The sequence below is a fragment of the Gavialis gangeticus genome, unplaced genomic scaffold (genome assembly GCF_001723915.1).
Source record: "Gavialis gangeticus isolate Ggan-Ray unplaced genomic scaffold, GavGan_comp1, whole genome shotgun sequence".
NCBI lineage: Eukaryota > Metazoa > Chordata > Crocodylia > Gavialidae > Gavialis > Gavialis gangeticus.
This window is the reverse complement of record NW_017729031.1, coordinates 39,580,945-39,592,701: the sequence shown is the minus strand read 5'-3', so window position 1 is coordinate 39,592,701 and position 11,757 is coordinate 39,580,945. Positions and strand designations below refer to the sequence as shown.

Genomic DNA, 11,757 nt, shown 5'->3' with positions numbered 1-11,757 from the left:
TGGCCGTGGCCAGCCACTGCCTCCTGCCGTGGAGTCGTACACACAGGGAATGAGTGTCTTTGGAGGGCCGCGTGTGTCAGATCTTTTTGCAGACACCATATTTTTGCTTAACAAAGAGATTCTGTTTAATGGACTGGGGCTGGCTGAACTCATGCCCCCTTTACCCCTGCCAAGGACCTTTGACCTGCCCTGCGACCGGTGCCAAACCAGTTCTGGTCTTCCCCGCGGCTGAAATCTGTGCGTGTGGCACACTCGTTATCGGGGTCTCCCTTCCTTTCCTGAGGGAAGTGGCTTGTTCAGAGCCCCAAGGCAACCCTTGCCTGTGCAGAGAGCCTGTTAAAAGGAAACCCTTGATAAGACAAGTGCCCAGATAAGGGCTCACTGGGCCTGGGGAGAGCTGCATTGCTCGTGTCTGGAAAAAGCAGGCGGTTGCTGGTGTCTGTAATGATTGTGGGTGGGTGTTCGTAGAGTGGTGAAGGCCTGGCAGGCCGCCTCGTACCTCGGGCACCACGTAAAGGTATGGATAGGAGCCTCCTTACCGGTGATGACCAGCCAAGTTGGCTGGACTGGATTGTGTGCACCATGTCGCCTTGCACAGTCATTCAGACTTGTGCAAAGTGAGTGCAAAAGCCTGTTTGCTCACGTGGCCGGCTCAGTAACTTTGCAACCTGGGGGGTTAGCATTCTCAGTCCTCCTGCTTTCGCCAGCTCTGCCTTAATAAAGAGGAAGCCTGTTTCTATTGACTCATTCTCCCTCCTTCCTGAAATGGGAAGGTGAATCCCAGGCCGCTCATTCTCTGGTACAGCTTTCCCAGCTGAGTGAGTTTATCCTGACTCAGTTTTTTGTCTCATATCCAGCCACGAAATGCTGAGCAATAAAAGCAAGAGAAATGATTTTCTCTTCTCTGTTCCTGTCTGGCGAGCAAAGATGTTGCAACGGTTGGCACCTGCCTCTTTACCCTCTTGTTGTGGTCATGTGAGCACTGTGTTTAAGCCCTGTCTTGTTGCTTTCCTGCAGGTCCTCCAGAAGCTCGGGAAAGCAGATGAAACAAAAGATGAGCAATTCGAACAGTGCGTGCAGAACTTCAACAAACAGCTGGTAAGCTAATTGGAGATGTGCAATTGCACATGGGGCCCTTGCGTTGCAGGGGGCTGTTGGAAGCACACAGGCAATTAAGGCCCACACACAGGGAGCCAGAGTCCTATACAAGTCACCCACCCACCCCAATCCACTTGCTGCGCATATACATCACATCACACTTCTCTCTTTTGGTTTCCTAGCTGATAACCACATATGAACCAGGTCAGCCCCAAAATTTAGGTTTCATAAAATCAACTGCGATTAGAAATATTCCTATCAGAAAACTTTCCTTAGTATGTTTCAATTGAAAACCGGTTTGCTGTATGTGTTTGTGTCCTGCTGGAAACCAGGTTACAGCAGGAGCGTTATTGCAGTGCAAGTGGAAGAGACTCGGACACGAAAAGGAAAACTGAGCAGTGCGTAGTTTCACTTACCTAAGCTGGGTGATGTGCAACAAAAAATAGCATAAAAGGGGAAAAAAGAAAATATGCTGGCAAGGCTGATCAAGCCCAGTGCATGGCTTCCTTTCTCTTCCTTGTATAGTATTTGTGTGCCAAGTACAGCTAACTGTGTGTGTGTGTCTGTGGTTCATTGTTGTGTTTCAAAAAAGTAAAGCTATTTGTGCCACACAGTAGAAAACACTTTGATATTTAAGCTGCTTACAGAGGCATCCCCTCCCAAACCAGGTGCATCCTTGACCTAGAACTTTTCTTTTGTATTTTAGACTGGAGGGATGTTGGAGGACTTCTAGCCCAAAGCGAGTGGTTTATGGGGAAGGGCTGATGGAGTTGAGTGTGACGCCCAAGCCTCCTCCCACAGTAATTGAGGGGGCCGTGAACTGCAGCGAGGGTCATAGAGGCCTGGGCCTGACAGCAGTGGGTGTACCTGGAGGAGGGGAAAGCTTGCATGAAGGCCTCCTGCTAGGCTGGAGGATGGTGTCCCAGGCCAGTGGTGAAGGGCTGTCAATTCACACCTTCAAGTCCAGGCTGGGATGGGACAAGTCTGCAGCTGGGGTTTTCGCAAACATCAGAAAAGCTTTAATTAATCCTGGGGACAGAAGGGCCAGACAGTAGTTCTAGCATCTCTTCGCTTTTTCTGACCAAGCCCTGCTGCCCCCATCAGCCAATCTGTCTGGCCCCACTCCACCTCCGCCCGTGGATCCCTGGGTGGGAGGGCCCATCTCCATATACAGCTGCCCTTGCTGCCAGCGCATGCATGTATTCCCCACCCTGGAAACCCGTTCTGCGTCTCACCATGTCAGCATAGGGCTACCTTTCTGCAGCCAGTCCCCCAGGCCCGCATCCATTGAAATGAGCAAGAGAAAAGATCTAATAGGATGTGCAAGGCACCTGGTCCCTGAACATATCCGGGGCCGACTATTGCTGCCTTGTACCCAGCACGCAGCAAGATGCAGAGTTGCAATCCCATCCCATCCGTGAATGTCACAGGCCTTTCCAGCTGAAATGCATCCCTTTTTTACTGCTGGTTACTCATGTCTGGCGAGGTGTTAGGACTTAGCTTACAAAATCAAGATATCGATCCCTGGAGGCCCCTGTCCTTTCCTGGGCAGTGGTAGTAGCTGATACTCTGGAAGGAAGTACAAAATCCACTTTCACCGACTGAGGCAAAGGGGCAAAGTGTATGGGGTAGAGCTGTTTCTTTCCGAGTCCCTGCTGCTCACACAACATCCTGAGGTGTGACTTACCCCTGCTTTTGTTTTCTATAGCTAGACCAGTCATAAGCGGTCATGGAGTTATTCAGTCTTCCTAGAAGAAATGCCAGAACCACCTCAGACCCTTAAATAGGGTTGCAGTGGGACTTTTCAACCTCCTGAAGCAGGGTGCATCAAAGACGAGCAAAGAAGCATTTCCCTTTGAGCATCAGTCTCACCGCAGATGAGAACATCTCGGCTCTCCACTTGTGGGGGCAGGACCACACAAATTGTGCCATTTAGTTGAATGTTTGGATACCAGGGACTGCCACTGACTTACTGTACAGCCTCTGGAGAGTCGCTTCTTCATCTCTTTGTCCCTTCGTTTCCCCGTCTGTAAAGCCAAGCGGGGTGATGGCTGTTCCACGGGGAGTGCCGTAGCAATAAAAGTGCTCAATTTGCCAGCATTTTGGAGAATATCTGGGGCTGAGTAATTCATTCTGCTGGCTCAGCCAGGGTTGGAAATGGACTCTGCCTCTTATGCTTATTGTGAGATTTGTGGCCTTTCCTTGCAGATAAGCCTATTGCACATCACAACTCGGGCCTCTGATGTCTTGCAGAAGATCGGTGTCCAGGCTGGCACTCCCCGAGGCCGGAATTGGCTTGGGTGTGTCCAGAATAGTCTTGAAGCAGGTGGCAGGAGAAGGGACCTCCAAAGATAACTTGATGGCACTTGTGCCTCTTGATTGCACGTGGTGCCCATGAGAGGGGTCACATCAGTTGCTGTGCTATGCACAGGCTATTTGTGGATATAGGATAAGTGTAAAATGAGCTCTCTCCTTCACTGGAGGCATCCTGTGGTTTCCCCAGATGGCAGCAGGGTGGGCACGGGGAGGGGTACCGTGCTTTGTATACCTCCTGTGTCCATTCAGAGTGATACAAGAATATCTCCCTGCGGTCTGTGAATGGTAACACCCCCTCTCCTTCAACAGATGGATTCTGCTACGTGACACACGAGCTGAACACAGCTCTGCTTCTGTGGGGCTACAGATGTCCTCACAGACCGGGTCTGCGAGGGCCTGACGGGCAGCATGGCTGGCCAGTTTTACCTTCTCCTTGTGATGGGCTAAATTTGGCCTCGACCTGCTGAATGAATCCCTTGGAGCCTTCCATCCTCTCCTAGATGTGTTGCATCAGGGCTGGGCTTGAGCTAACTCTTGCCGTTCGTGCACGGTCGGTTAGATGGATTCTCTGGCTGGGAATCTCCTACAAAACTTGGAAAAGGCCTCATAAGTTCTGAGAAATGACTTTTAGGACCAGATTTTCAGTGGACCTCCATAGTGACATCCTCCAGAACTGACATATTGTTTTATACGCACAAAGCTGAGACTCTTGCTGGTTTTGCAGGCCTAACTAAGGGAATGCATTGGAGACGAGGCTGTCATAGTTGCAGAACTAGCTGCACCTTTTTTTCTCTGGTTGGTCTGAGTTCACCCCCCTCTGGTGTCAGGTCTTGCACCTTTTCCCTCTGCAATTTTTCTGCTGTTAGATCAGCCCAAGTTTCCTGTGGATCAATGGTTCTTACTTTACAGGTCCAGCTTGGTTCACCACCTGCAGCTCTTCCCTTAGAGTCTTTGCATGGGTGCATCTACATGTTCATTAATGTGCTTTTCTTAATGTGCATTAAATTGAGCACCTCCACTGTGAGGTACTAGAAAAAGGTGCATTAGCTTATTTTAATGTGCATTAGCAAAAGTGCATGGTTGTTTTGTGATGCTTTAATATGCATTAAAATAGGCTAATGCTCATTAAAGTGCACGCGTAGATGTGTCCGGTGGGTAGGGAAGAATAGCGTGACCAACCAGGCTTCTTAAATCAAGCTGGTGCTTATCATTTGGAGTAGGAAACGGACAATTAGAGAACAAGGCTTTCGAAGGAGCAGACACGCTGCATGCCTATCTATTACTGCTAGGCCAGTGATTTTCAACTGGGGTGCTGCAAAATCCTTTTCCAGGGGTTGCCCAGTCCCCTTGAGAGCTGGCAGTGCACTGTCCTGTCCAGACAGATGTGAAGGAGGAGACATTATTGCTGCTTGCAGAAAGCAGGTAACGTATATAGCCAAGAAAGGCAGTCACCAAACGTCCTTGGCAAACTGCTAGTGCTAATAATAAACACTGGCACCTTTTCCATATGTGCGAGTGAGCTGCTTTTTAAATACAAAAAACCACTTCTCTGTGGAACCAGCGATGGATATGGGAGAAAGTTCAGGGAAGTTTGGGGAGCGTGGAGCACTCTAGGAAACTACGGCATGCGGTGTGTGGTATATGCAGTTTAGGGATATCGAGTCTGCTAGCACAGCTAGGTACTTCCAGAGGGCTTGGATAAGAGTAACCATGCATTGCAAGTGTAGATCTGTGTGTCTGCTAAGAGGCACAGCAGGACCTGTGGAAGGGCCTGCAGACCGCTCCTACCTGTATGCTGCGTTGCTCGGTTGGTCAAATGCATTAGACAGCATAGGAGAGTGCCTTACTAGGAAGCGCGGGGCATTGATGAATGAAAGAGGGTGGTGATATTTTCCCATTGCCATTTGTTAATACTTTGGCATGCGGTGGTGTGTCTTCATGTGCACATATAACAGATATAATCATATGCACTAGTAGTCGCGCGGTTTTTCTGAATCCTTTCCCATGATGCACTTGCTAGGTATTTCCCTCCGGTTGTAAATTTATTGTGAGCAACTTCTCAGAGCTTCCCCATATTCATGCTCAACTTTGGGACTGGGTGGTGAAACCTGCACCTGATAGGATTTGTGTCCTATCACTTGTGGTCGTGGTAGGCCTCGCTCAGACATGGCTGTATTTTCAAGTGCAGCCTCTCATTTTGGGAACTCCCGTTTTATAGCTCTGCAGCTTGAGACGTTATGACGATTGAGCACGGCGACTGGGGCAGAATTATCCCCAAGGACGTTCTGCTGGTTCTCGGGGCCTGAAATTGGACCACCAAAATTGGAGGTGCCCAAATTTGAGATGACTTTTCAAAAGGCAGTTGCTGGGGATCCCACGCCCACGGTCAAAGTCTGGGATCCACTGAACAGATGCTTGGGACAGATTTTTTTTTTCTTTTTCAGTGCAGTCTCTCATGGCACAAGTCTCTCTTGAATTTGGCAGTGCCGAGACGAATGTGGCAGTCTAACTTTATTACTGAAGAGCCTGTTTTGTAAGGGAGCGGGGCGCCTCTGTGAAATCCCTTATCACGGGGTCACAGGGCTGGAAGGGATGTCAGGAGGTCACGTACTCCCATGTAAGGCAAAAAGGTGCCCATCTAAAACACCCTAGGTTTGTCTGCCTCCCTCTGGTGACAGATTTGATGGCCTCTTTCCTTGTTTACGGACCTCCTCCAGCTCCAGTCCAGCAAAAGGATCAAAGCAAAGACCTTAAGCCAAGGTGCGTATGTTTTTAAGTTCTCCCACTTTGGCAGTAGTGGTGGCCACTCGTCCCTCTCTGCTGGTTTCGCTTCCTTGCTGTCCTGCTCCTGGCTCAGTCAGACGGTCAGTCCTTCCCCACCTCTTGCGCAGCGAGTTGGGAGAAGGAGGATGACGTGCAGACTTGCCCCAGCCTTTCCCTTTGGGAGGCCTGGTGAGCACAGATGCAGCGTCCGCAGCTGAAGAAGTCCTTAGCACAGACGTGCTCAGTTTGGCCACATCAACATCTGGAAGCGAGACATCTATACCAGATGCAAGCTCAGCTTGCTGCAAGAGAAGGGCCGGAGCTGTCTTTACAGGGGGGTGCGTCCAGACCAAGAAGTAAGCACCTGAACAGTGAAGGAGATGGATGGAAAAGAGTTGCTCTGAAGTTAGAAGCAGCTGTCAGAGGTGCCCTATGAGCTCCTTGAGCACAGAGTGGGAGTCAGGCTATGTTAACCTGGGGCCTCCATGTGGGAAGAAAGGAAATTAAATGCAACAAAGTGCATGATGACGGTGCAAGAAATAGCAGCCTCCCTCCAGCGCTGCCCTTTGAAGTGTCACAGCTGCACCCCGGGGTAGGGAAGATCAAAAGCAGGCATTTAATACAGGGATCCCAAGGGCCTTCTCTCTCTTTTCCTCTTGCAAAAAAGGCCTCTGTCTCTCTCCACGGCCTCGTCCTTCCTTCTGTACTGATTTCTGGTGTTGTCTTGACAAATGCTCACATCCCCGCAAAGAAAACATCCTCAGCTCCCCATCTCACATCGGCGCACTGCCTCTGCCATGCTGGACCTGCCTCTCTGCTGCCTAGTGTTCGTGCTGACATTTGCACCAGATGGTATAAAGTGCCACCGGTCTGATTTGATTGTATTTTTAGGCCTCCACAGTATAAATGCAGATGACACGTTGGTAGGAAGAAAATAAGTGAGCATGTAACTGTGTCAGGAAAAAATCATGTTGCTCTGCATGATTATTGATCTTTTCCTAAGTAGTCAAGCTGTGTGTGTGTGTGTGTGTGTATGTGTGCGTGTGTGTGTGCCTGCATGCCCATGTTCATGTCTGTGTTCACATGTTTAAATCTGGTCTAAATTTCAGCCTAAAAGGTTCTGGGACCTTGGTCTTATCTCAGTTCCCATACTGCATCCAGGCTGTGATACCCCAAAATCAAGCCAGAAAGCTGGTTGTTTCTTAGCTTCTGAACACATTAAAACACAGGTTTAACAAGGGAATACAACTTCAAAGAAAAGCGATCAACTTTTCCTATTGTTTTGCTTCCCTGTCGCTTCGCTGCTTTGGGAAAGTGAAATTGGGACTGCTCAGCGTCCTCAACACTGCTGTGTTTAGGGTATCCATCATCAGCATGTCAAAACTTGAGCTGTTCCCAACAAACCCTGAAACAATGGATGTGCTTTGGGAATGGACGGCTGTGCCCTTTAACTGCTTCGAAGGGGAGAAGCAGCTGCCGCTTGCTCGGGAGCGTGCGCCAGCTGTTACGATGCAGCTGTTGGTTGGCGTGATCCCGTAGTGACACAAGTGAGCTTGACTTCTCTTTGAGCCTGGATGAGGCAGAGGGAAAGTTGCCGTGGCTCTGCTGCACGTGCATCGCTCCCGAGCCGCGCGGACGTAACAGCAGTATCGTAACAGCTTATCAGAAGCCTCTGACATCAGTATATCAGATCTATATGCTAGATCCCCTGCAACCTACATTTTGGACTTCTTTTAATAACCTGACAGCATTTCTCCCTCTTTGGGGATTGGGGCCCATTGCACTCGCGTGTCTTGCCGTAGCTTGAATGGACCATTTCTTAGTCCTAAACTGGTTCCTCTGCCGTCGTGTCGTATGGGGCAGTTTGGGGGGTGGTGGTGTTCCCTTCCCCTCCTCAGCCCCTCAGCGCAGGCGAGTCCTGCACGAATCCTTCCTTTGCCACGCAGTAACCAGCTCTCTTGTCTTTGCCGTCACAGTCAGAAGGCAGCAGGCTGCAGAAGGACCTTCGAACTTACCTGACTTCCATCAAAGGTAACGTCTGTGCAAATGGAAATGTTTCTCTTTCCCCATTTGGTGCCTGAAGTAGAGCTCTCCCAGCTCCGCCTCTGCCTGCCTTGTGCTCCCCGCTTTCCTAAATGGGTTTTCTGGTGCAGGAAGCTTGGTTTCTCCTGTTTTGCTCCCTCGAATGGCAAGGGGTGGCTGTAAGGAGACGGGCTTGGTGAGAAAACAGCCAGTTGGCGGGGTGTCTGCCTGGCAGAAGGCCTGTCTTGCATGCTGCTGGGTGAGGATGAGCGGTGGACTTGTGGGGGCGGATGACTGCAGCATGGGCATCCTCTCCCTCTTGTTTCTTACCTGGGATATCTGTAATCCAGGCTGTACTAGCAAGGGTCGCTTTTGCCAGTATTTTGCCTGAGGCAGGGAGCAGGGTAGCATTACTTATCCCATGCTGTCGAGTACGGGTTGCTGAGGAGGGAGGGCCTCCCACTCTGTCCCCTTTTGTGTCTAATGCCCCTCTCCTCTTTCCTAGCAATGCACGAGGCCTCCAAGAAGCTGACAGAGTGTCTGCAGGAAGTGTACGAGCCCGAGTGGCCCGGCAGAGATGACACAAACAAAATAGCAGAGGTGAGACACGGTGTGAGGCAGCCCTTGGGAGTAGAGGATGGGCAGGGTTGAGGTCTGTACCAGCTCTGCTCCCCTTGGGAGTTTCGTATTGATCCGTCCTTACGGGGAGAAGAAGGGGTGTCTTCGCCATGGGCTCGGCTTTTTCTTGCACCTTCTGATGCCCAGGTCTAACCCTGCCTGCCCTGCTTATGAAATGGGCTTGTATCTCTTTCCTCCCCTTAGTACTTTGACTCTTTCCTCTGGGTTTTTTTAGGATTATGTTAGTATCAAGTATTGCTCATAACTTTAATATTGCACACTGTCACCGGAGATAGACTTCCTATACTCTTCTCCCACAGCTGACCTCCTTTGTCTTCATTTCAGATGTTTTACAGCTAGATTGCTTTATTGGAGGGAGTGGGGAACTGCTTTTGGCTGGTAACTAGCTAGCTGCTAATGATCAGCTAATGACCCATGCAAATGCTAATGACCCATACAGATGATAAATGCCTTCTCATTCCTACCCTTGATGCATATTGGGACTTGCAGCCAGGTCCCTCAGTTTTCTTCCACTGTTCATAAAATAGCCCTTTGGTTACCATGCTAGAGGTGTTTCTTAAGGTCCAGGGTTCAGCTCAGCTTTCCTTGTTCTGCTTCCAGATGGATGCAAGTCTGTGGGATAGTACTGATCTTTCATCGTGGACTTGCATACTGCTTAAATGTTTGGAGCTGCTGGGCCCTACCACTAATAAATGGTGCATTGAAGCCTTGTTCTTCCCTGAAATGATGGTCTCTCATTTTGGCAGGTTGCAAGGTCTAAAGCACCATATGAAACATGTGCTGCCTTGGATACATTGGATATTTCCTACCAGCAGATGGTAGGGGATGTGATGTCTGTGTTACAGATTGTGGGAGAAACTGCCTGTTTCTCTCTCTTATTTTATTTATTTATTTATTTATTTATTAATGGAAACATTTTCCTGTCCTAGGTCAAATTAGCTAAATCAGGTCCAAATCTGTTTGAATCATCCAAGAACTACATGTGGCCCAACTACCAGCAAGCATCCTTCACCCCAGCCTGGGGCTTTAGATACTTCCAAATCCTGTGGCAGGCATCCTACATGCAGACCCAAGCCCGGAGACTTGGGGTTCAGATGCCCCCGAGTTTCACTTGACCTCCACCAGTGGTTGCAGGAGCAAGCTAGGGAGGAATCTCCGATTTCCATAAAGTCGGCATGTAGCTGAGATCCTCCCGCTGGAAGCTGGCCAGTGGGAAGCTAACTGTGAGGCTCCTGTAGGGAGTCCTGTCCGCAAGCAGACAAGCGTGCAACCCTCCACTAAACAGTGCCATTTTAATTGCATTACCTGTCAGGGTACTTCCCCTGCCACCATTGTGGTCATGGTATTTCTCGTGCACCCACTATGCTTGATACTGGTCCAAAAGGCTCATAAAGCTGTCTGCCTCTACGTAAGACCAAACTCATGAGCATGCCCACACTTATAGCTGCTGCTGGCAGAACCACACCAGCTCGCTGACAGATAGCAGATGATAGATGGGGTATGTGGCATACCCATACCTTCTGCCCTCTGTCATGTGCCCATGGTGCAATGCCAGCCCCCTGGCAGAAGAGAGTCATGCAGAAGTGCTGCAAAGCTGCCTGGAGCCAAATAGTAGTATGCATGTAGACCTACTGTTTACAGGGTCACAGCATGGGTCCCTTTAGTCCCGTGCCCTGTCTTACAGGGAGGCAGAGGGGTGATGCTGAGAGGGAGGGTTAACAGGACACAAGCAGAGTTTTCCACTCCTGCTTCTCTCCCGTTGAGGCTTCCATCATTCGGAGGTTTAGGAAGTTCTGGTGCAGAGGCTTCATACCCATCTACCATGATCAATACCTGCTGCGAGACTTCCTTCATAAACTTAAAGAGCTATTCTCCCAACCCCCTTGTTTTCGGAGTACCCCTCACAGCCCTGAGTTTCTCCCTCCTGGCCTGCTGCTTGTCCCAAGGACGAGACCAAGTCTTTTACCTTACCAGCTCTGCTGCCCTTGCGGAGCTGCAATGGGGGAATCTCTGCCAGCTCCAGGTGGCTTTCTTTCGGGTTGTGAAAGAAGTGTCAGGTCTCCCTTCCGTAGAGTGCGTTATCCTGCAATTTTACTTGCTGAGAAATCACTTTTCACCCAAAGCAATCGGTAAGGCAACGAACTCAATGCACAAGATAAGTTTATTCCATCTCGGAGGAAAGGCAGCAAGAGGACACAGCAGCCCCCATGACTCTCCAGGGACCTAGCAGACCTCCTGAGGCTAAAAAGAAAGGCCTACAAAGGATGGAGGATGGGATTCACCTCCAAGGAGGATTATTCTGCACTGGTCCAGTCCTGAAGGGAGCAAACCAGGAAAGCCAAGGCTGCAACTGAACTCCAACTAGCTTCGAGCATCAAGGACAATAAAAAGTCCTTTTTCAGATATGTGGGGAGCCGGAGGAAAAGCAAGGGCAATATTGGACCCCTGCTGAACCAGATGGGGCAACTGACAACTGAGTCCCAGGAAAAAGCCGACCTATTAAATGGGTACTTTGCGTCGGTCTTTCATCAGTCCCATGGGACGCCCATGCCAACTACGGGACAGGGAGGTCCAGGTAAGGGAGACCCCCTGCCCTCCATAAATGCTGACCTCGTGAAGGAACACCTTGAGAAGCTGGATACCTTCAAGTCAGCTGGTCCTGACAGTCTGCACCCCAGGGTGCTCAAGGAGCTGGTAGCGTTATAGCCCAGCCCCTGGCATGGGTCTTTGAGAGCTCTTGGCGCTCTGGTGCAGTGCCTGAAGACTGGAAGAAGGCCAATGCGGTGCCTATCTTCAAGAAAGGGAGGAAAGTAGATCCGGCCAACTATAAGCCCATCAGCCTGACTTCTATCCTGGGGAAGATCTTAGAAAAGTTTATTAAAGAGGCCATCCTTAATGGACTGGCTGATGCCAACAACC

At 50.0% G+C, this 11,757-nt stretch overlaps 1 protein-coding gene across 7 annotated transcripts in view; it reads left to right on the top strand.

Annotated features, from left to right (window-relative positions):
* Positions 1–912: 912 nt before the first annotated feature.
* The window catches only part of BIN1 (bridging integrator 1), a 78,860-nt gene continuing 68,015 nt past the window's right edge, over positions 913–11,757 (top strand). For all 7 annotated transcript variants that reach the window (XM_019522634.1, XM_019522635.1, XM_019522632.1 and 4 more), the window contains exons 1-3: positions 913–1,098; positions 8,154–8,208; positions 8,705–8,799. In XM_019522634.1, the coding sequence (XP_019378179.1) occupies positions 928–1,098; positions 8,154–8,208; positions 8,705–8,799 (321 nt within the window). In that variant the 5' untranslated portion in view covers positions 913–927. The remainder of the gene's footprint in view (positions 1,099–8,153; positions 8,209–8,704; positions 8,800–11,757) is intronic.